The 24704-nt window shown below is 35.5% G+C and overlaps 1 protein-coding gene across 1 annotated transcript in view; it reads left to right on the forward strand.

Moving 5' to 3' along the window:
* CNTNAP2 (contactin associated protein 2) overlaps positions 1–24704 on the forward strand; it is a 1035266-nt gene that overhangs the window by 725775 nt on the left and 284787 nt on the right. The window contains exon 13 of the mRNA XM_042044203.1: positions 3992–4192. Coding sequence (XP_041900137.1) covers positions 3992–4192 — 201 coding nt within the window. The remainder of the gene's footprint in view (positions 1–3991; positions 4193–24704) is intronic.

Raw genomic sequence — 24704 nt, forward strand, 5'->3', positions numbered from 1 at the left:
AAACACATTAACAAATTTTTAAGACTAAAAGTCAAAAAGCAGTTTATAATCAGCATTCAGTAGATAAGGCTGAGATTTCTGCCTGGCATCTACCTCTTTTAAGTATTTCCAGACATCTTGAAGCCAGCCCCAGACATATAACTATTTGTGGTTCAGGAGTCTGCTTTTGGTGGGGAGGGGAGATGGATTTTTGTCTGTGACCATATTACACTGTTAATGTGTTTTCCCAGCCAAGGAAAGGCCCTACCATTCCATACAGTTTTGGTCCTTGTGTCGTGGCAGTGCTTTACAGTTAAATCAGGAAAATGTGAGAAGAGCGTGAAATCCCTTACCCAGAGAAGGAGCTTCCTACCTGTACACCAGCCACAGATTTTCCTCCACACTCTCTCTGTGCCTGACCTCCAGGCACAGATGGCTCAGCTTCCCGAGTTTGGACAAGACAGCTTGCTGAATGTGTTTATAGGTCATTTGAGCCAGACTATCAACAAATTAGTTGCAAGTGAAATAAGACCTAGGTTTATCTTCAGTATCTGACCAGGTGTATCCTAATCAATCTCCCATCATCTTTTAGACAGCAGGAAGAGATTGAGTTGCTTTTCTGTAAATGATTATTGACTTTATGCTCATATATATGTATATTGGGAAAAAGATATATTACAAGCTGCAACAAGTTCTTATCTATTAGGAGTACTTGCATTTTGACAGAAAGGTCCTGAAGTTGTTCAGAGGATGCATTTGACTGACAAGAGCATGTTTATCTTCTTTAATTCAGTGTGCCACTGTAAAGTTTAAACTTCCTAATTTTGATGCCTTAGGTTTTAACTTTTATATTTTTCAAATCCTGTACTACTTAGTATGTAACTCTGAAACTTAATATAGCCTGTTAGCTACTGTTCTCTCATGCTGGTTAGACATAACAAACCCTCTCTGGGCCTGAACTCAAGGACACCTTGTTGTCCCAGGCCCCAAAATATGTAAACTAAGGCCTCTGACAGGGGGAGCAAACTTGGGGTAATTACATCTTTGCTTGAAAATATAATTGGAGAATTAACTCTGATGTGCAAATGGACCAAACTTATAAAAGTGTGAAAAACCCGTGACCCAGTGTCCATCTTGGGTGGAACCCCTCAGAAGTTTTTGACTCCCAAGGTGTACTTTTGAAGGCCATTCAAATAAATACCCACTTTATTCTTTTAATCCTGTGTAGCCTGTTTTCACGTAGCCACTTCAAGGCATCATTTGGAGGGGAAGTGACTGGATATTGGCTAGAATCTGCTATCCATAAGAAAAATCCTTCTCAAACATAACGCCTAACACAATTTCTATTGCTATTCACATTCCTGTACCTTCTTAGTGGCTAGTCTAGGAGTCTTTGCTTGGTGAAAAATCCAATAAGAGATTCTAACTGTCCTAGTACATTCATTCCTCACTGACACTTTTGGGTTCTTACATGTACAGGATTTTCTGCCAAAAATGAGAGGTTTCTGTCAGTGAATGTATAAACTACCTCAATCCTTTCTTGAAAATGAATCTGCAGTAAAATTCCTTCCCAGGCTCTTAATGAAACTGGTTATTCTCTATATAACTTGAAAGGTGACAATTACAATTTTTTTATTGGTGCTTGGGAGTGGGATTCCTTTCTCCTGATTTTTCAATTTTTTTTCTCAATGCAAGAACACTGCTGTGTTTTATAAAGACTGTTTTATTGGACTAAGGATATGAATATTAAAATAATAACCATCTTGCATTACCTGTTGAATTTCATCTCATTTGGCTAGTGATGTGCACAACCTGTGGAGGATGTGTCTGCTTTGCTTACCTTATCTCTGAACTTTTGATTAGAAAGACTTAACACCATATCAGTTGCAAACACATGGGTCCACATGATTCCATATAATCCAAAATAGCCTGATACTATGCAGTAAAAATTAAGACTGGAAAATAAGGCAGAGTACAGAATTCTGGAGATAAGGATAATCGTAACGAGGAGAGCTATCTTTACTCTGGCACCAAAACTCATCAGTGTATGTGAGCTCATTTCTGTGAACTTGGTGAAGAAGTATTGAAGCACTTTTGAGTAGGTGTCAGTTTGGCAAAGTGTTTCCATGTAAGTAAAATATTGAAGTGCAGGCCACAAGTTTTAGAATGACGGAGATTTGCATTAACAGGCAAGAGATTTACATAGAACTGAAAACATACTACATTTTATGGGTTTTATCACTGTAAGGCACATCTGTCAGGTGAATTAGTATACTCTGAAACTGCCAGGTGATCTCCCTGGAGAGTCTGTTTTTGTGATAAATACAGCAAAGTTAGCAGTATGGTGTGTTTTGTTTCTGCATCTCTGAAGGACAGCTGTGGTCAGTGGTGTTGCATGACAGGAACAGCTGTGGCAAAGGCCTGACTGACTCATTTGGGAAACTGGGCTTTCGTGCAAGCCAGGTGAAGGCACCAGAGTAGATTCTTACCAATGTTTTTTAAGGTTCTGCATTTTTTACTCCAAGACAGATTTATTTGACTTTGCCCTCAGCAGTAGAAATACACAAGGCAGAAAATTTAAAAGAAAAACAGAAAAACAATTTAAAATGTGGAAGAACCATACATGAAAAATACTACTGACAAAATCTGATGCACTTCTAGGAAGTTTTGTGGTGATGTGTTTCAAGTTTGTCTATAGGGAAAAGAGAATTTTCTGGGGTTTATTTACAGAGGATAATTGACCTATTTAAGTCTTTGTCTATGTGAGATGGACAATATGAGTAGTATGCACCAGCTGAGGTAGTGGATTTTTAGAGTGGTACCTAGTCAACTTCAATTTTAAAATTCTTCACACCTAAGTGATGGAATAGTATTCTTTCAGGAAGACAGTATCAATAATATTGACTGAGTCTTCATAGTTTTCATTCTGAAACCCTATGCCTTACTCAGATAATATCTTTTTCATTTAGGTTCAGTAGAATGTCCCTGTAAGAAAAATTAATGGTTGGTCTATAACAGGAAAGTTTCTGTGCCTCATCTTTGTTTCCTTTCTAAACTACCTTCCAACTTCAACAAATATTTCTATAAGAAGAGTGTGGAGTGTGTTGTTTCATTATTATGATCTCTCATCTTAAATCTCCTCTGGTAACTACTGACAAATGGTTCACAGTAACATTTCTAGTGACTTGCTGCTCACTAGTTTAAAGCAATATAATGCATACAGACATTGTTGTGGGCTGGATATCACACACTTTTTGCATGACCCTGCAAAAAAAGTCTGTTGGAGGTGTTGAGATTTGGCCAATATTGCTGTATTTCTTATCAAAAAATTGAGGTTGTACTTCCTTCTTCCTTGTGCCTTTTCACAAATAAACAGAAGCTTTTGTATTTCCCTTCTACTTCAATTAGTTCTTACGTTGCTATCTATACAGTAACCAGAATCAGTAAGGTCATATGGTGTTGCTGCTTTAAAATATGTAAGTCTCAATAAGCAGTAATTTTGTTTTACCCAAGAACATAGCTTGGGTAAAAAATGTGGAAATGTTTTCAGTATTAATTTCTAAGTGAGGTAATCACATGAGAATCTGGTGCATCCTCACTGTTACTTTACTACTATTTACTGAAGCATGGTACAATTTACTAGGCACCGTGATTGTTCTTCACATAAAGGCTTTGAATCTTTAGGGCATCAGGCTTGTGTCCTTCTGATAAAAGTTAATCCTTATTAGACCCATATGTAACTATAGGGATCAGTTGTTTAAGACTTCTAACATGGTATTTTTGGTATCTTTTCATAAAGGTGATCAGTTTCTTCCCTTCAGCTCACAGTTGTTGGAACTATGCTGTCACATGATGGCTTTTCATGTTCAGTGCCCTCCTTCCCCACTACCACCTCAACAAATATCTTGCATAAAATTTTTACTTTTTGTCAAAGGCCTAAATTTATTCTAGTTCAGTTCCACTGTCTGCCTCTTACCCGTTCTTGTCTTGTCTTTCTTCCCCTCCCTTTCAGAGGATAAAGTATGGACAACGGTGTACCATGATCTGCAAATGCAGACTTCTGTGGGAGGCAACAGCGTGGAGAAGTTATCTGTGCTGCAGCTCAACTACAGTGCAACAATGGATCAGATTTCTGCCATTACCAGTAGTGCTGAATACTGTGAGCAGTTTATCTCCTATTCTTGCAAGATGTCCCGGCTGCTGAATACACCAGGTAGGCTGAGAATGGGATAGCCATTAAATACAGTGTTAAGAAACTTTATCTCAACAATTTAACAGGTATTGCTGTTAGATAAGTCCATTCATTGAAAGTACTTTTTTGTTCTCCTTTGCTAAAGTTGACAAAGAGAATGAAAATGCAGAAGACATTTTCTTAGGAAAATTTGCCTGCTTGCTTACTACTACAGTGATTTTTATTGCACCACGTTTGTGTGTTCTTCTCTCAGATCTGTTGCTCCTTATAGCAGGTGGCATTTGGTAAACACAGTAGATTTTAAAGTTTAATCAATAGAGGCATTGAAAAATTGCTTTGAACGTTATCCTGTTTTTCTGGTTGTCAGTTTTCACATGCTACAGTCAGCAAGGGCACTGGCTGAATGAATGTTGGAATTTTTCCACTAACGCTTTTGATACAGTTTCTTAAATGCAGAGTATTTGTGGGTAATCAGATGCCTTATACATTGTAGAGAATGGCATGGTCAGTAACGCAATTGTGTGAGAAATTATATGCTATTACCTACAAGCAGATCCATTTTAAGATCCTTCTTTTGCTGTGTAGTTTTACTGGAAGAGAAGGGACCCTTTCTGTATGTGCCTCCTCAACAATTACCTGTAAACGACAAAGACAAAAGAATTAGTTGTTCCAGAATTAGCACACAAAGAAGGAATTTTGTTTTAAAAGCTCTATTAACATCCAACAAGTACTTTATATGTGCCCTAATTGTGTATGATAGATTTTGATATTAAATAAATCTTAATGGTACTTAAGGAAGACTGGTTTATACATGGAAACATATTTTCGTGATTGTGAACTGAGTTCATTGTGATAAGAGCAACTCAAATGCATTTCAAATTAGTTTAATGGCTGCATGCTTACAGTATTATACTTTAGGTTGCTTTTCCTCATAAAATTTTTTTGTATGTTTTCTTATGGTGCTATAGATAAGGATTCATTTGGAACGCATGTGCATCTTATTCCTATTTCCATAAGCATTCCATTAGTTAATAGACACTGCAATGCTTGTTACTCCTCTCCATCCTCCCTGCTGTTTTTTAACTAATTCTAATGCATGGTTTGTCTCTGTTGCTGTTATTTTGCTTAATTTAGAGTAGCACAGTGACTCTGCAATGTGGAAAATGATTTGTTCCTTCCTGGGCCTTAATATATAGGATCCTGAATCATGTTCATAACTAGAAGTGTTCTGATTGGATTCTGCTGATGGATACAAGCTCCTTGCTTGCATATGCTTCAGAAAAGTTGTATATGAATGTAGCTTTGGCAGGTGTTTAGAAGGCAAATTTATTTGGTAATAGAGCTGGAGATACTGTGCTTAAAAAGTTCACAGTTTGCCAAGAATACCATGTTAGATTCTTCTTCTTGATATGTACAAGACTATTATTTCAGGACCTATTTGTACTTGTTAGTGTATGTTTATATTATAATAAAATAAATATATACTGTAATTGCAGGTGTTTGCCCTAGCTTCTAGATTTAAAGGACAATTAAGCAGCACACAAAATACTAACTTGCTGATTGTTTTTTCTAAGAAACAAGCAGTTCCAGATATTTGCCTGAATGTTCTTAGAAAATTTTGAGTATACTTTGCAAGTATCTCCTTCTTCATGTTTTCACCTTTTACATAGAAAAATAATTTCTCTTAGAAATTTTTGTAAGCCCTTTTTTTGGTCTGGAAAGTGAGTTTCCACAGATGTTCTATAATGTAGGGGTGGTTTTCCTTTTAAGTGAGAGAAAGAAGCAACAATGGTTATTTTAACCTAGACAGTAACAAAAAAATCACTCTGCAGTGTTTGCACAACACCTGTAAGGGTTTGTACACATAGAACCACAGTGATTTGTGTGTTAGTGGGAAAGAGGCTGATCCATTTTCTTTCTGTGTGTTCTTGGCTTCAGTGTATGGTTTCTAAACTAAGGAACTAATTTTTCATACCTTTCTCTGTTTTGGAGGATTGCCATATTTGCTGAATATATTATGCCACCCTATTCATCTCACAGCACAGCTCAAAGCACTCTTGTGGCATCTTCTACCACTTTGTATATAAATCATTACAGAATGGTTCCCGCACAAAGAAATGAAAAAAAAAAAAAAAAAAAAAAGAGGTTTTGTATTCCTCAGGAAGTGAGCACCTGGTGGTATTGCAGCCAGTAGTAAAACCTCCATTAGCTTCACAGGATCAGGACAGCATTTGTGGCCTTGACCTTAGGTACTTTTCTAGGCTGGAACTTTTTCTCATACCCCTTTCAGATGTTTAAATAACCACTTAGGATAGAAAGGTCCTTTTGTTTTAAAGTGCATCAAAGAGAACTGAGAACACACAGAAGATAGTTAAGCAATTCAACTTTTTTGCTTTTTTTTTCTCTTGGGAATCCTGTCTCTTTACAACATTTTTCCTTCTCAGGAAGAAATCACTCAGTTAACATATTTTAAAAAATCAGGACTCTAGTTGTTTATTGATCTATTAATGACATGTAGTTAACTAGCGAATAGTGGAATATAGCTTTTGCTGCTTATAGTTGTGAGTTTCCTGACAAGGCAGAGATAGATACAATTCCACTGATTCTGCTGCTAATAGCTTAAATAATGCTTTTGGTATGAAACAGAAACTACATCAAAATTCTGTGTTTGAGGAAAGCCTTCACATTAACAAACCTGTTTTGTTGTGGGGGGTTTTTTTTGGCTGCAGGCATAGCACTCAAAGAATTCTCATTGTCATGTGATTTCAGAGGTATATATGAAACTTTGTACAAACTAAACATTCTCATTCTTCTGTTATGAGTTGTAGACTTTAAGAGTTTATTGCTTCATATTCATGTCTTTTTTTTTTTAATAATGGGCTTTCATCCAAGCAAAATAACGTGTACATCCCAGCAAACAGTTTAAAATCATTGCTGACAATAGGGATTGGGAGTGATTTTACAGATAATAATGCCCCCGACTTCTACTTAGTCTGAGGGAAGATAGCAATAAGAAGTTTCATTTAAATTAAGTCATAAGTGACTTCTGAAAACATACTTGAAAAATAAAAAGCTCAAAAGGCTATAGGATAATTCACATTTGAAGATACTGCAGAAGGTCATCTGGTTCAATTTCCTGCTCAAACCTGAATGAACAGTCCTTGTCTAGTAATCAGCAAAGACTATCTGGAAATACAATTTTCTGTCTTTACTGGTTTGGCTTTGGGGTTTTTTTTTTAGTTTGTTTTGAACTTGCAGCCCAATATGTTAAAAATTATGTTTAAACCTAGGTGTCTGTTTCAAAGGCTTAACTAAAGATTATTTGAAAAACAAAATTAGTCAAGATAGTTTGGTGACTTTCTTAGGAAAGTGCAAAACCAGACACCTTTGCTGAAAATACACCATGTTATCACAAGAAACAGTAAAACTATGGGTACACTGTAAATCTCTGAGGAAACTGTTTTCAAGCAGGGATCTTGCAGTGGTTGCAGTTGTCTCACAGCCTTTATGGTCCTGACTTTGATACAGATTTGCTCAGATTGTAGAATTTTTTTTAAATCAGTGTGAGATTGATGTTTCTTATTGTCTATTTAGATATGGAGTTTTTTATGATAGTAATTACTTTTTGAATATGCAGTTATCATCATGATAGAGGCTTATTCTTGGCAATTCAAGTAACTATGGCAGTTAATGAATGAAATAGTAAACCCATATTATTATTATGGGGTTTATTATTATTATTATTATTATTGATCATAATTGCAGCATAATAACAATGTACATATATATGTAGATTTGGGAAAAAAAACCAACAGATTTTTGGGTTTGTTTTTCTCTTTTACAATTACCTTTCTCATATCCTCTTTTCTGCTTGTTTCCTTGGAAACTTCCATTTTGAGAGAATAATAATATGTTTAGTACTGAGGACACGCAGAAAGTTGTCTGTTTTCTGGGTTCTCAGTGCCCATATGCTTTCCAGTTGATATGGGAGATGATAGGACACTTGCCTTTTTTGCAAACAGGAACTTGGAGACAGAAGAAAGTTTTTTTGTGCCTGCCGGTTAACAAGCAGGAAAGAGGCAATGCAATGTATAGTATCAATTTTCCTTATAGGAAGAAGCTTCCCTGTGCTGTAAGAAACAATATTATCACAGAGAACAGTGATACAATATACTCATAGAATGCAAAATGTTAGTTAATAAAATTGTACATCTTCATCCACTCTTTTCATGAGATTTCCTAATAATACCCACTCATGACTTTCTTGGTATGAAATTTTCCATGGGCCACTGATCTTTGCCTAGAAAATGGGAGGGAACAGCATGCTTCTGCCATTCTTCCTTTTACCATGGGAAGGGAGAAGGGCTGCTGCATTCACAGTACCTGTGTCTGTCATGTCCCAGAGCTATAGGAACTGCAACAAATAATCAGAGAGTGGGAGCTAAAAGCATAGATACAGACAACAGAGCAAGATCTGTTGGTGTTGTGTTCCAATTTTTATTCCTATTCACTGTGCCTGGAGGCAGCATATGAAAAACATATAGCAGAGTTACTGCAATACATGAATTACTGTTTCAGACCTGTTTGTCTCGGGAGGAAATGAGACAACAGCTTCATGAATTAAGGAGCTAAACAGGTGAAATAGAAAACTTAATTTGATGTTTGGTTGTTTCAGTTGCAATAAAGCAATCATAACACCAGTAGGAAGTAAGATTTATGCATACACCGAGATAAAAACAAAGTTTAAAATTGCAATATGCTATTTTTCCTCAGTAGCCGTCCAAATCAGAACCTAATGAACTTATGAACTTTCCCATCGCTACCCATTAACTGATCTAGAGTGCTAGTTGCAGATATAATTCCTGCTTAACAAGAGTTTTTGAAAAAGAGTCTGAAGGTTGAATGGGATTTCTGCAGTACTACAGTGATGAATGGAAGTCTCTCCAAAACTTGTTCAGGCTTTATTATTCTATTTTCAACGTTCTTCCGGAAAACATGCCCCTCCTCAGCTGTCATGTATCTTGCCCAGCCTTAATAATATTGACTGACTGCTTCTTCTTAATGTTCTAAAAGAGCTGATTTCAACTTCTAGTGAGTTTTAAAGCACAAGGATAGCAAGAATAATAACCTTACTCCATTCTGATCTACATGCTCGTGTCCTAGAAGTGGAAACCATTAGCTTTTGGGGATTCCTTTGGTCATCGTTATGTTGCCAAATAACGGAAGCAGAAAATAATTTGTCCATTAATGTTTCTCATGAAATACACATCAGTCTCTTAGGTAAATGCTAGACAGATAAATGGTTATCTTGAGCTCATTTTTTCCAGCCAGTTGTTAATATTCCCTTCTCTCGTCTTTGTTTTGCTCTGCACCTTTGCTTGTCTCTTTCCAATTTCTTCAAGTTTTTTTGATACTGTAACCACCGAGTCTCCTAATTTCACTTAATCTTCATCATTCCTTTAGCTGGTGAACTATTTCTGCTAATTTTCCAAGTTTTCATTGCTGTTGTGTAGGAATTAATCTTAATCCAGTATGACTAAAGTGGAAAAGGGTACATGTTGCTTTAGTGTTTGTTAGAAATAGTAGTAGCTGATAAGAGCTTTGTTAATAAAAGAAATCCTCTATGGAAATAGTAACTGCAGTGCAGTGAGCTCTATTTCTTTTGCTATGCCTTTTTAAGGAAAAGTGATGCATATGAGTTTTAACTTTGCAGTTCTAGCAGAATGTTCTAAACCAATTGTTTCTCATACCATCTCTCTATGTGAATGTGAGCTACCTATTATGGGAAAAGATTCACTATTTTTATTTCTTAAAATAAAGTTAGAGCAAGGCAATAATTTCCCCATTTATTGTATCATGTTTTATAAAAGCTGTTTAAAACCATTCATGGTTAATGTTTTCACAGAAATAATCACAGCCATTGCTTCTTCACAAACCCAGGTCGTTCTGGGGAAAAGTTATCTTTCCTGGTAAATGACCAAAACAGATTAGTTTATTAATTTCTCGGACAAAATGAATCTGGGTGGTGTATCATTGCGTGTCTTGTCATTACTTTCTCCTAACCCATATCCTAAATGCATTTGCATTACCCTGAGTATATTTTTCCTAAGCAAATATGCAGTAAAAATATCCAGTGTTTCTTTCTTCACTACCATTCCTGAGATGAATGTGTCAGAAAGAACTGTATGAATAATCCAGCTATAATTTAACACAGTTAAAATGGCATTTTCCAGTGCATAAAACAGAGCTCCATTCCCTATTGTGTTATGATCTTCTCTTGGTCTTTTCTTCATTAATTGCCCTGTGTTTTGCCTCATAAGTTGACCAGGGTTCAACTATTATTGAAACATTGCCTGCCCTGTTTTCATGGATGAGGAAGTACTGTTTGTTTTCTTGAGGCTGGGACTTTTACCCTTTATCTGGAGGTTAGAGTTAGGTTTTCCTACATTCTAACCTGACAGCCTGGGGCATTGAGCTATAATTTGTGTATTTGGAAAGTTTTCTATTTCTCAGGACCCTCTTTAAACAGTCATCAGTTAATGCTGGAACTGCTTTGTAAGAATTGTTTTTTGTTGTTAGTAAAGTTGCCAGATCCCACCCCTGATACTGTACAGGCTTTTCCTAGTGAGTTCAAATAAACCTCTGGAACACAGAAGAATGCATATGAACAGAATATACAGCATGGATATGGTGTGATTATTAACATATGTGTGACTATTTGAGGTATGAACTGCCCCAGATACATCTTATTCCAGGAGTATGTTGGAGTATTTTTTTTACTGTACTTTTTTGTGTATTCATGTTTGATGTTATTTATCAAATCAGACTATTAAAATGTTTTTCAGGATTGTCTCTGAAATAGAGTGCCTGAAATATTTTCCCCTTTTCACCTTGTGAATGCATTTTCTCTACTTTCCCATGTTTTCTTTGTAATGTAACCCATTCTTTCCATGCATCCCCTCCAACGATTCCAGACTCCGTCTGAATATATTTTTGAATGATAAAAAAAATTTAATATTGCCTGGGTGTTTATGAGGACAGAGTTAGGGTTTACTAAAGGTTAAGGGGAGTATGCAAAAAGTACAACCTATTACAAAATCAGGTCCCCGTAGCATCATTGTCATTATAATTTGAGGGAGGAGAGTGCATTAACTCGAACTTTTGTGTCCGTATGTGCCTGTGGCACATGCCATAGATACCTGCAGATTTCTTTGTGGAGGTCTGAATCCATATAGGTGTTAATATAGAAGGAGATGACCTCCAGGTAGCGATCACTTCTTTTTAGAAGGAATAATTTCAACAATATCCTTTCCTGATACATCTTTTGAAATATTTTGTTATGTGAGATTACTCAATGTGAGAAGACAAAAAAGCTTAATTATCCTCTGGTTTTCCATAAGATAGACACTTTACTGAAAAGACATATGAACAGTAAATTCTGTTTTCAAGAAATTTGTGTTGCCAGCAAAAATGATTCATGATCACTTGCTAAGGTTCTTAGGATAAGGAATGGTAAAAATACTTCGTTTGATTTATAGGATTTATTGATTTACAAAAAATCAATAACCATGTTTTCTGGAAAAGTGTATCTACAGATTTTCCAAAAAAGATGAAAAGATGCTTACCATTTCTACTGTTGGAAATTAAGCTTTGAATCTGGGCATTTGTTGTCCAGTGCAAGGATAAAGATGAAGCTGCTAACAAGATGCAAAAGATTGAAATGTGTAGTTCAGCTTTTCAGAAGCAGCAGCTAAAGATGTGGAAGCAGTTATCAATTTAGCTGCTGAACTATAATCGGTTTCAGAAAGCAGCAGCAAGTTAGTGCATTCTGCTGTCTCATTTACCACAGAAAGGACCTACTTAACTCATTTCCATTGGAAGTGTACCCAATACTGCTTTGCAGAAATTGCTGGAATGTTTTGGTAGTCAACATGGACCCCATAAAGCAAATATATGCTCCACAACTAAGAGTGGGGTTTCACCTGCAGCCTTTTAAGATCCTGTGCATTGACACGACAGCAACAATGATGTTTTGTTTAAACTACAGATGTGCAATTAGATACATGTTGCTTACAGGATAGATCCTACCAATTCATAAATTCAAGATGTATTTAAGATCTGTCAGGCTGTTTTTAAAATGATGTAGCACTTGTGTAGATTCATGGCTATAATGAGTTTATTGTATCAAGATTAAATTGCATTCACAAAAATATTTGTATTTTGGAACATTATGTATCATTTAACAGAATCTTTTCTCCCATCACCTTAAGAATTAGTAATCTGCTTTCTGCTAGCATTGGCCCATCTCAAAATTGCTTTTAACATTTTTTCTCTTTTCACTACCCATTCCTCTTTGATATTTTCTTCTGTCTCTACCTCTGATATTTGTAACATGATCTGATTTCATATATTCTTTTGTAAAATCTTAATAGTATTTACAGTAATGCTACTGTCGAATGACACAGGAGTAAGAGATCAAGGCTTCTTTTCTTTTTAATCATCTCTTCCCTATGGCATGGAGTGTGTTTTTATCATTTGGGGGCTTTTTACAAAGCACTGTGTCAAGTAGCAAGAATGTTTGGAAGAGATACTGAACCAATTTCATTTTTGGAAACCTGAAATTGCAAACAGGACAAAAAAAAATTGTCAGACATAAAATTCATCTGTAATGATGCTCTGTGTCCCGATGCCAATTTTTTCACCCACAGATGTAAAAAAACCAAAATCTCCAAATGTTAGGGATTTTTGGTTTGTTTGCATTTTGTTTTGTTTGTTTAAAATTTTTTGAGCAAAGTGTCTTGGAATGTAGCAGTACTGAGGAATTGAGAGGATTTCTGGCCACAACTTAGTGCTCAATGCAGATCAACATTTACCATACTAAGCAGCAAGCAAACTACTCTCACTGAGCCAAAACATCTTGACCCTTGCTCTGGTTAATACTGGACCTTGATTTGTGGCCTGATGGCAAACTCTATTGTTCACAATCAAGTTCTAGTACAAGAAATCTGTAACACCAGGAAGATTTTGTGAATGCAGAAATAGTTAAAAAAGGATAATGAGTGGTAACTGAATCTGCCAAATGCCATATTATAATTTTCTTCTAATAAAATTCAGGTTTTACCCACAGAACCTCTTCCTAACATACACTTGGCTCATTTTCAAGGTGGAGCAACTGAATATACCCCTATATTTCAATGAAAAGTACATAGGTAGTTGAGCCAGGTTTGCATGCAGCATCCCAATGTCAATGTCTACTTTGGACTCACATGCACATTTTGCATTGTACAGTAGGATCTGGACAAAAGAAAGGTAATCCAGTTGCCCATTATGTCAAATCACTTGGCATCCTCTGTGGGCTGTGTTTTGTATCCTGTATGGATTCCAGTGAGCACAAGAAAAGTAATCAGCAGATCCAATATTTATAGTATTACTGTTGACAAGATTTAACTTTATTCAAGTGTATTATAGTGCGACTATATGAACAAATGCTCAGAGAAAGAGAAAAAATTTTGATTGTTTTTTTGAAAATCATGCTATCTTCAGTAATCCTTTCATTAATACCTATTCATCAAGAATTCACTGTCTATATTTTAAGAGCAAACACACAAAAAATTCCTCTCATTTCAGTGTATTAAAGGATCATTTTTCTCTGTCTCTCAAACTTTGTAATCCTTGTTAGGAGTTATGACTGAGGGATGATAATAGAATAGCTTCTCATCTTTGTCAATGGCTGAAAAATAGAAATGCTTTCTTGCTGAAAAAATCATGAATCAATAAGTTGAGCAGGATTAAAACAAATTTTAAAATTATTTCTCTCCTACTTCAGGATATTCGTTGAGATTTCTCTCAGATTAATTACACTGCAACACTTATGAAGCAACATGCACCTTCCTGAAATCCTATCTCCTGTATTAAGACTGATTATTAATAACATTTCAATAGAGTAGGGTGGTGAGCATCTTCTTACTGCTATTTTGTTCTCAGTGCCTCTGTATTTCATAAGTAAAGTTAGTGGCATCTTCAAGTTCTCATTTGTCATGTTTATAAGTCTCCCTGCTCTCTTGTTAAATTTAAAAAGTGTTTTGATTCACAAAATAATTTGATTTCAAATAAAAGGAATTCTCAAATATCAGGCATATGGCACTAGGTTTGAACTCAGGGAGAGTAACACTGAGGGCAGGGAACATTTGCATTGCTTCTCAGAGCCTTGTTCTCCAAATACAGCCTGGATATGCCTTGAGTAACCTGAATACCCCTTTTCCTGTCTGTCTGGATATCCTTCCAAGGCAAATGGATGGGCATTGGTAGAGAGGGAGGCATAACAGTTATTATAGATTCCCTGATAGGAATTAGAGAAGGACCAAAGTGGCAAAGCACTCCAGAAAGTACCCTTCCTTTGCAGTCAGGGCTCCTGGGACTTGCATGCCCTGCAATGAGTACTGGGGGAGGACAGTAGGAGCTCTTCGCTCTATTCAGCACTGCTGAAGGGTAGAACAAGCCCTCTCTAAAGCCACAGAAGATTTCTTTGCATTTTTGCAACAGGTTTGGCAGATAGAAAATGGCAGACATGAGTGCATTCTCTCTCATATGCACGTGGCTTAACATGATTCTTGGAGGAAGAATATATTTCACTTTGCAGAAGTTTTTATTAAATCCCTTGCAATCCGGCAAACTAAAGGAATAGCATGTTGCAAGTCACAGAACATCTTGAGACTGTATTCCTGACAGTCCTATCCAAGACAGCAAGTAATAGCTTGCTTAGATCTGTATCAAAGAGCAAAATCTGTAATTAATAAGTTTCATGAATACAGTTGAAGGGGAGTTACAGCAAGCAACTTTTTCTGTCTTCTCTATCTCTCTGGCTTTAAAATAATCCACTTTAGGGGATTATTCATTATTTAAAGAGGAACGTAAGAAATGGTAATGACTGGGATTACTGTAATTCTAGAAAAAGTAGGGCTCTGTTCTGTTGTGTATTTTTTTATACAAAAATAGTGTGACAAAATTATAAAAATAATGTACCAAACTTGGTATTGCCAACGATTGCCAGAGGGGATACCTAAGCCTGCATATGTCTGTGCATAGGGCTACAGTAATATACAATAATTGGCCAGAGTCTATGATTAATATTTTCATAATAAATTTGGAATCTTCCAATATTCCTCCTATATTGATGAAGAAACTTGTAATATCTGTAATTTTCTATAGTAAAAAACATAACCTACAACAAAAAGGTGTCACATTTAAATGCAGATTACAGTCCTGGGATTATCAACACGACAACGTACTGCTTATTTCTGATGATTGAGTTTTACTGAAATATAGATATTTACACAAATAGATCATTTTAACATTGAAGGGAAGTGATTTTTCTGTTGGCATATTGTGTGGTGTTCTTTCTATAAACTTAAACTAATAAATTTATTTCATGTTTTATCCCTCATAGCTTGGTACTCTATTTTACTCATACACTTTACTATTATTAGGACTTTCAAAGAATTTAGAATGCTATTTCTTTTATATGTCTATTTTTGTAGTAAAACTTGTTCAAATATTTCTAAGAGTTATGACTTCTTCAAAACAGGCATTTCAGAAGGTCAGGAAGATTCAAAATATTCACAATAAACAGTCTAAATTTTCAACTCTAGTTGAGCATTTTAATAGGAACTTTGTAAAGAAAAAATTAAAAACTATAGCTTCTGCAAAGTAAAAATTGTATAGCTTCAATACTAAGGAAAACAATTGCTTTAATTAATTTTTACCTGTTTATGTTTCCTGCTTTGTTTCTTTCATTCTCTTTTGCATCCTTTCTTTCATGCTTTGGATTCCTTTTTTCTTCCTCTCATTCCTGCTTTTTAACTGAATAATTCTTATTAGTAAGTGTAGAAGGCTTATTGCTTCCACTGATCGTTTTTTCAACCTATGAAAAATTGTTTTGAGTTGCTGCTTCTTTCTATCTGTTTATGTTACTCTCTTCCAAATAGTTTTCAGACTCTTCTATAGAAGATGGGCAAGGGTTTATAGGATATTGGGGCCAGTGAAAGAGGATCACAGTTTAGCAGGTGGAGATATAGAAATTATATATCGGTGGTACTGTAGAGAGATTGTGGAATTTAAAAGCTGCTTGGAAAGAAGGAAACAGTGCAATTTTTAGGAGATGATGGAGAATCCAAGCCACTGTGTTTAAAGTGGTTGAAAGGTTTATGGAAGCCAATGAAAATATACTGAGGGGATCATTGTTGACCCTTATTTCTTTGTTCTCAAATTGGAGCTATTTTAATTGAAACTATTGTGCTAATATTAGCTTGTCTTGGGGAAATTAAAATATGAGTGCCGTGGAAGGTCTGTAGAAAGTGTGGAGGTGGTGCAGAATAATAAAAATGTGGAATATTAAAAATGGTTGAATAGCTTTATGCAGTTGGAAAAATTTGACAGTACTGCAAAGTTCTAAGTTGAATAAAGTCACATCTAGTGTACCTTCCTTGAGGTCAGTAGAATAATGAAAATTCAATTTGCCACACAAGCTGTTTTCAGGTTCTGAATGACTTTAATGAGATTTCCTGTGTTTTAAAAAGGAAGCCTTTCGAAAATATAGAGCACAAAAAATAACAAAATGGCTTTGAGTGTCTGGACATGTCCTGGACTGTTAGGCAAAATATAGCTGCTTTTGCTTTCATTCAAAAGCATTTTCGAACTATGTGCTTTCCAGTTTCACCAAAACGTCACAGGATTTCTATGGTATGTTAAATACACATTGCCTTTGATGAACATAGAACTTGTAGAAATATGTCCTAATCTAAAGTGGCTTTGAAATTGAACTAGCCCCTTAAATAGTTATCAACTCTTGAATTCTGGTTTTGGGATGCACTAAAAAATCTCTTCATAAGCTCTTGAGGTCAGTACACTTTTCACTCTCTGATATGAAATTATCTAAATAAAAGTTTAAAAGGAAGCACAGTCCAAGAAGTTACTTTCCAAGAGTCTCCTCACAGGTTTCAACCAAGTACATTTGATCAAGTATTAACTCTAATTTAAATACGTGTTCCAAATTAATTCAAAACCTGAATTAAATGAATTAAGAGAATAAAGCAGCTGGAAGGTTAGCAATACAATTGGTTTTATTAATTGAAAACTATCATGTATAGAAAATTTTGAAAATATTGCAATTCAGAGTTCTACAATCAGGTCTGACTGCTTTGGATCCTGTGCAAAACAGTAGTGCTTGAAAAGTATTTTTACTGTGTGCCTGCTCAGCTATCAAGATGAATTGAAAGTCTCAGGCTACTTTGTCCTGGTCACATGCTGAATGTAATGTAATCACCCGGCACCTATCAAATGGCCAGCAGTCTCCTACAACAGCTGATACAGGGTTTTGTGAGCAATTTATTTTTGCTTGGCTGAATGCTGGGGAGAATAAGAAAAAAAGAACAAATATTTTTTAAAATCTAGTTTTAAAGATCAGCTTCTTCAGGTCAAGTTATTATATGTTTCACATTTTACAACTAAGCAATATAGATTAATAACTGTATTATTTTTTTGAAAATATAAAACAATAATTCAGTTTTTATGGGTTCTTTTTGTCCTTCAGTTGTTTTTGGTCTTAACGTTGTGCTGAGTTTGACAATGAACAGTTTCTTTAGCTAAAAGCCATGTTTTGAGAAAAGAAAGACGTTTTGACACCAAAATTGTCAGACTTGTGCTGAGTTAGTGCATTTGCAAAGTTTCTACTTGATTTTTATTTATTTGTAAGATGGACAACATTTATCAGAATTATTAAAGAATCTAGCAATTTTTATTGTCATTTATTTTTATCAAGTTAATTGCCAGGTGAAATTACTACAGTTATATTTTATTATATGATTTATACAGGATATTTTTGTCAATAAGACATACAGAATTGTACCACATTTCAGAGGAAAATGATTTCCAGTATTGTACAAGCACAACCATCCTCATCCTGCAGTCATCTAGAAATATCACTGTCATTTGATAACTTTCTGGCTTTTTACACTAAGTAAAAAAGTACAGAGTTTGTTTATTTGCCAATTAATTGTCTTTTCATCAAGTTTAATGGGAACTTGATTGACTTTTAAGGGCCAGGGACTAAATTTTGCTTGCAACTTATTTTTCAAATTTGGAAATTGAAGTGATTTCATATCCTAATATATGTAATAAGGATGAGAGGAAATCTGTTATTTTGCTTGCTCTGATATTTGGTGAGTTTAGAAGAATATTTCTATAAACAAGAGGTAATATATTTCAATCTGGTCAGTACAATATTAAATGTATGGTAGTTAAAAAGATTCTTTCACATTACAGATATTTCACTATTTGTGTTATAGTGTTTTACCTTCCAATTTATTTTATAGTATATTTCTAGTTTATTGTTTGAATTTGCTGCTGGCCCAGAGCCACAGGTCATCATACTTTGCCTGGAAAATGTTTTTTAAACAGTATTAAACATGGAGATTTACATCAGGAATGACTCTACATATAGCTAATTCCTCCATTCTGTCAGCTGTAAATAAGAACTCATATCAGGAAGGTTGCAATTTATGTTAATGATAGTGTGAAAAGCATTGGTATGATGGTCTTTACATGGGTTCATGCAAATGGTTGATTGCTACTGAAGTGTGCATTAACATAAAGCACATCTTCAGGTAATTTATGGGAAAATTACAAGATATGAGATACTAAGTGAAGCAATGATCAGTGAGCAATATCACTGCCTCAGATCAGTACACGTTGGCAGAATGGTGTTCATCATTTCTTTGGAAGAGAAAAAGGCATGCTGTACAAAAAGAAAAATCGTGATATACATGACAGTGCTTAGAGATATAATTATGCTTTCAATAAGCACTGCAAATTTGGGGAATTATGTTTTTATGGTGGATTCAAAAAAATATCAGTTAAGGGATTGAAACCAAGAATAAAAAATATGATGGGGAAATGTAAATATTCATAAAATCATAGTATCACAAAAGGGTTGGAAGGGACCTCTGGAGGTCACCTGGTCCTAACCACCTGCTCAGGTAAGGAACTAGTTGCCCGGGGCAATTTCTAGGTGGCTTTATGGAAGTCTCCAACATGGGAGACTCCCCAGCCTCCCTGGGCAACCCGTGCCAGTGCTCAGTCATGCACACAATGAAACAGAATTTCATTCAACAGATGTTGAGGGCGAATGTCCTGTTTCAGTGTGTCCCCATTGCCTCTGGTCCTGTGCCACTACTGGAAACTACTGTGGCGCTACTGGAAAGAGCCTGGGCCTCTCTTCTTTGCGCCCTCCCTTCAGGGACTTACATATGTTGAAATGTATTCCTTAAATGACCAAGGGTATATCCCATAGCATAAAGCATCATGCCTAAAAACTGTGAGGTAGAGGAAGAAAATGTGGGGTGTGCCATCCAAGTTAACAGTTGCTTGGAAAGTGGCTGGGCATTGGTCTGCTTGGAAGGGATCAGGAGTGATTTCCTTTGCATTCTTGTTTTCTTTCTCTTTTCCTTCACTAAGCATAGCCTTTACCTGCCCAGGAGGTGTTTATCATCAGAAGACTGATTTGTCTGATTTTTTATTCACGCAAATACTGAATTATTGGAGATGAGAAATAGCAGTTGGTCAAAACCAAACACACAGCTGACGAATATATGTAGAGCAACAGCCACAACTGCAGCAGAGCGTTACCCAGAAAATAATTAGAAATTATTAATCAACCCCATAACCCTACTAAACATAATATTCTCAATTAATTTTCATTTTTAGTAACTTGCTAGTGCCATCATTATGAATTTTGAAAAAAAATTATCTTCAGATGAACCATAGGCTTTAATTAAACACATACAGTAGAATTTCAGTTCTTCTGTCGTCATAATTAGAGATTGCGTTTCCCTTTTCCATATGGGCAATTCAGTAAGCAAATCTGTCTTAAAACAATTATAGATTAAATTTGCAGAATTGTTTAGTTTTCCATATTGTGAGGACATAGAAGATTATGGCAAGGGCTTTCTGGTTTAGGATAGATTTATTTTTTTTGATCTCAAGACCAAGCAAGTTAGCTTGTTGCTTCTGTTTTCAGCCTAATTTTAAAAATCTGCCAATCTTGAAACAGATATTTTTGTCCCGTTTGCACATGTTCAAAAATTAACTGAATATTTTGTTAGTTCTCAGATCAATATTTTTGCAGCTTTTCCATTTAGATTCCTTATGGTAATACTGTATTTCTTTAATTCTTCTTAAATACATTATATTGAAAAATGGATTTTTTAATTACTTTGTTTGGTTGATCATGAGAATAAAATATCTGAGGGAGAAAAATTCTGTGAGAATACCTGAATTTCAGCTTTTCAATTACTTAATTACCTGCATTCTGTGGGAAGACTGAAGGTCTCTCCATACTGATGGTGAAAACAGTACCACACCTTTATGTAACATCTTTAATTGATTTCACTCAGAAGACACTAAGTTTATGGTAGCACAACATGCAGATTGGGGGGAGGGGGGTGAAAATGCAAGGTATCAGAGTTATTCAAAGTAGCCTTGACTTACTCCTTTGTACAAATAGTTGTTCTATGTTGTTTGCTGTTGTTGCCCTAGAAATATTCACTAAAGCTAAGAAGTGTACAAATATTTTAGTAAATTAATTAAGAACTGTTTAATGTAGGAGCTAATAACTTACTTGGCTTTTAGTTATTTTTTGGGGCACTCTCAAGGAAAAATTTTAAAAAACAACACCCTTTCTATTTTGAAAATAAGTAGTCCTGGGATTTAAGCTGAAAGGAAGATTGGTAATGTCATGAAAGAGCATTCTTCAAATAAATGATAAAATTACAACACAGTATTTGGAATTATAGATAGGGAAAAAATCTGGTGATGTTATCAGTTCTATTCTCAGAGTACTAGAAAGTAAAAGAGATGTTGAGGCAGCAGAGTCTTTCATTATTGTGTTTTGCTCATATTTAAATTATCCATTCCTCCTGGAAAACTATTCTAATTAGTACTGTAATTATATTCTGCCTTAATTATTGTTGACTTAATTTGTCCTTTTTCTTTTCTTTGTTTTTGGCACCTCCACTAATTAACTATCGTTATCAGTAGAGTGTGAATCCTTAAATATACTGCGATAGTTCTACCCTCATATACTTGCCCCAAGGAGAGGCAGAAAAGAGAGTGCAAGTACTTACAGCTGTCTCATCTTAAGAGAAGATACAGCTGAGGATAGAGAGTTCAATGAAAACAGAACAGATTTTGACAACAGAACCAGAACAATTAGGAAGATGTTAAAGTAAAAAATAGGGGGAGTTAGTGAATGAATGTATAGAACTCCTATGGAACCACCTCTCCCAACATGTAACATAATATCTTTTCATCTCGGTACATTGAGCTGTTTAATTTAATTTTTCATTTGTATTTTCAACTTAGTGCACAGAATGCTTGAACACGTCACTCATAAACCATGTTGGTTATTTCGCCTTTTTGAGCCAAGCTTAGCTTATCCATAGTAGTGACATTGAGGTGAGAAGATATATTAACATCAAACAGATGGAAAAGATTTCTGATGAAAAAGACTAATACAGCTCCTGACTAGGGGATCTAGTCCCAACAAATTACTTCAGGTTTGCATAATTCCTTCTGTGCATAATTTGCTTTGGTTAAGTAATATTTATGAATTGTTACTATTACAAGACTTTGATTCAAATGCTTGGAGGTTAAATTGTTGTTTCATGAACATATGTTTAGAGAGAAGAGAAAAAACTCCTAAGATAATTGTAACTCTCTCTTTTTTCCTTATTGCTGCTCTAGTTGCCTAGCTTACCTGACTTGGTTGCTGTTATTTCTGTTATTACTGTAATTGCCATTAACCCTTTATTTCTTTTGCTTCTATCACAATTTGCAACATCTGTCATTGACTCTATGTAATTACACAGTTTTGTCTTCATCTTGCTTTTTCCTACTTAGAAGTTGTAGCAAACAAAAGTTGGAAGGGAGTGTTTCAACATCAAAAGATTCAAAACAAGGAGAGCTGGTTTTCTACCATTTCCTTTAATTGAGTATGCTACTGCTTCATAGGAAAGCTTCTGAAATGAGGAATCTAAGAGTCCCAGATTCAAGTCAAGGCTGACCAAGACTTTGACAAAGTCTCCTCTTAGATATTCTTCAGTGGGTACAACATTTTGTGTGCAATCCTCAGACATAAAAATACTTTTATGGCAGTTGATAGAGACATCTGGAGGAGGGACAGATTGAATCCAGACCCTGCTTTATTCAGCTGCATCAGGGAAAGAGAGCAATTGACTCATCCGAGCATATTTTCTGGTAGAGGTCTCTGCTCATAACTGTATTTCCAGAGCATATCAACAACTTTTCCAGTCTGTGGCCCTTTCCTTGCATGCACTAAGTAGGATTTCATTTCCATGTGGGAAGGATTAGCCAGGTAGAGGGACATGAAACTCTTTTTGGACTAGTGCCTTAAAGCACGAACGCTTCTGTGACGTCTTCGAACTCTGGTCTCAGCTCTCACCACCTATGATCATTCAGTGAGATCATGGAGTAATTTCCAATGACCATGCTATGCCTCTCAGTGAGAAATTAGTTCCTTGAAAACAGACCACATAATCAAATTTGGTAACTGCTCTGGAGCCTTGACTTTGAGATAATAAAAAAAATTGCAGTAGAATAACTTGCCAAGGAGGAAGCTCATCTGGCATATGCACTAGCTGTAGATGAAAATACTTCATCTAAATGTAATGTAGGGGGTATATACGTGTCTACTCTTTTTCTGAATTCACTTCGGTTGTTTGAGTTGGTTATCTCATGATAATGAGATGATAATAATGATAATAATGATAATGCATCTGTGTGTTCATGAACAAATATATTGGTAGAAATTTATTTCCCTATTTATATTATACATGTATTTCTAAAATACTAATTATAAGCTGCATTTTAGAATTAATGAGTGGGATGCAGACTGCTTTTTCTGATTGAATAGTACACAATGCTACTGAGGTTTTTTTGATGTAATTTTCAGAAGCTGATTGAGAGCTGTAGCCTGAGTGCACAAAAAGAGCACCCGAAACTATAGATCACTGAAAAAAATGGCCTTAACCTTATAGATCCATCAGTCACGCTCATAAAAGATGTAGTAGTATTTATCTGCAAATAGACCAGAGAGGTTTTTATTGAGATATTCACAGCAAAATTTAAAAAGTATTAGCAGCATTATTTTTCATCTGGACGTAGCACTCTTGATGAAATGTCAAAGGTGATTCTCTTCATCTAGCATCCTTTGTTACTTTGGCATCGATGTATGAGTTGTAGGTTATGATGATGCAGCTCTGATACTCTTCTGTGTGCTTTAACAGAAGACAAATTGAACAGATGTACGCTTTCTAAAAAGGCCTTCAAACTCAATGATTTTCTCTTCATGGGTAGTTCAATCCCCATCAATCTGTCTTTCCAGCTGGCTAATTTTTTTAAACAAATACCCATCACACTGGACTACAAAGGGGGATAGAGTGAGAGTTGTTTGATAGCATGGTGTTTTCATGTCAAAATACAAGCAAATTGTCAGGAATGTAGCATATATAATTACAGTTCCGATATTTATGAAGAATTTATGGTGTACTGGCATTTTGCATGAAAGCCTATAATAAGGATAGATACCAACATAAGGGTGGTAAAGCTGAACCTACTCAGAAACATGAAGAGTTTAGGTTTCTTTAAAATCCTTGGGTTTTGGTTTTTGTCTTTTCGTGGATTTTAAAATCTCTTTGGAGGATGCATGTGGCCAAAATTCCTTGATTACATGAATTGTAACTTTGCTTTATGAATTTTAAAATCATTTAGTCAAGCACATTTGTTGGTCTCTAGGATTGTACATCACCAAGTATGCTGAATTATTAAATTCCTAATAAAATTAAGCGTGTCGCAGCTGTGTGAAGCTATACAGATAGCTTGAAAAAATTCAGGCTTTGGATGAGCAACATTAACTCCCTGAAGGACTAGATTATCCATCTGTAGCAGGCAGTGCCTCCATGTGAGTTTTGTCCCTCATGGGTTAAACATGCTGCATGCAGTGTGCTAGAGGAGCCAGTGATGGGGATGTTTCCTAAAGAGATTAGTCTTAGCCTGTCACCACACACAGCTGAGTTTATTCAGCTGAATTTTGAAAGGAAGCCAAAGTAGCACTCAAGGTTTGCTCAGTTGTTTAGACAGTGAAGGCAGTGCTCAAGCTGATTTTCATTTACCTCTGTCCCTCAAAGCAAAGATATAAAGCTGTGTATAGGCAGTCCTGGGAATGTTTCACCCTCTGCACTCAGCATATAGGGTCAAGTCACAACAAGATCTTTATGAAATTAAAGGTATTATACAAATTAATCCCTCATTGACATAACTTATTCTTTTCAATACATGCTGAATGAATCATTATTTCTGTTTTCCTGTACCCAAGAGTACAGAATTCTCTACAACATTTAAAAATGCCTGATGTTGATGAAAAGAAGCAAAAAAAAAAGCCTCTGCTAACTAGAACTGACTG

This window comes from Corvus kubaryi, unplaced genomic scaffold, assembly GCF_017639235.1.
Source record: "Corvus kubaryi isolate FWS band 111438036 unplaced genomic scaffold, C.kubaryi_AGA036_p1.0 37398, whole genome shotgun sequence".
Lineage (NCBI taxonomy): Eukaryota > Metazoa > Chordata > Aves > Passeriformes > Corvidae > Corvus > Corvus kubaryi.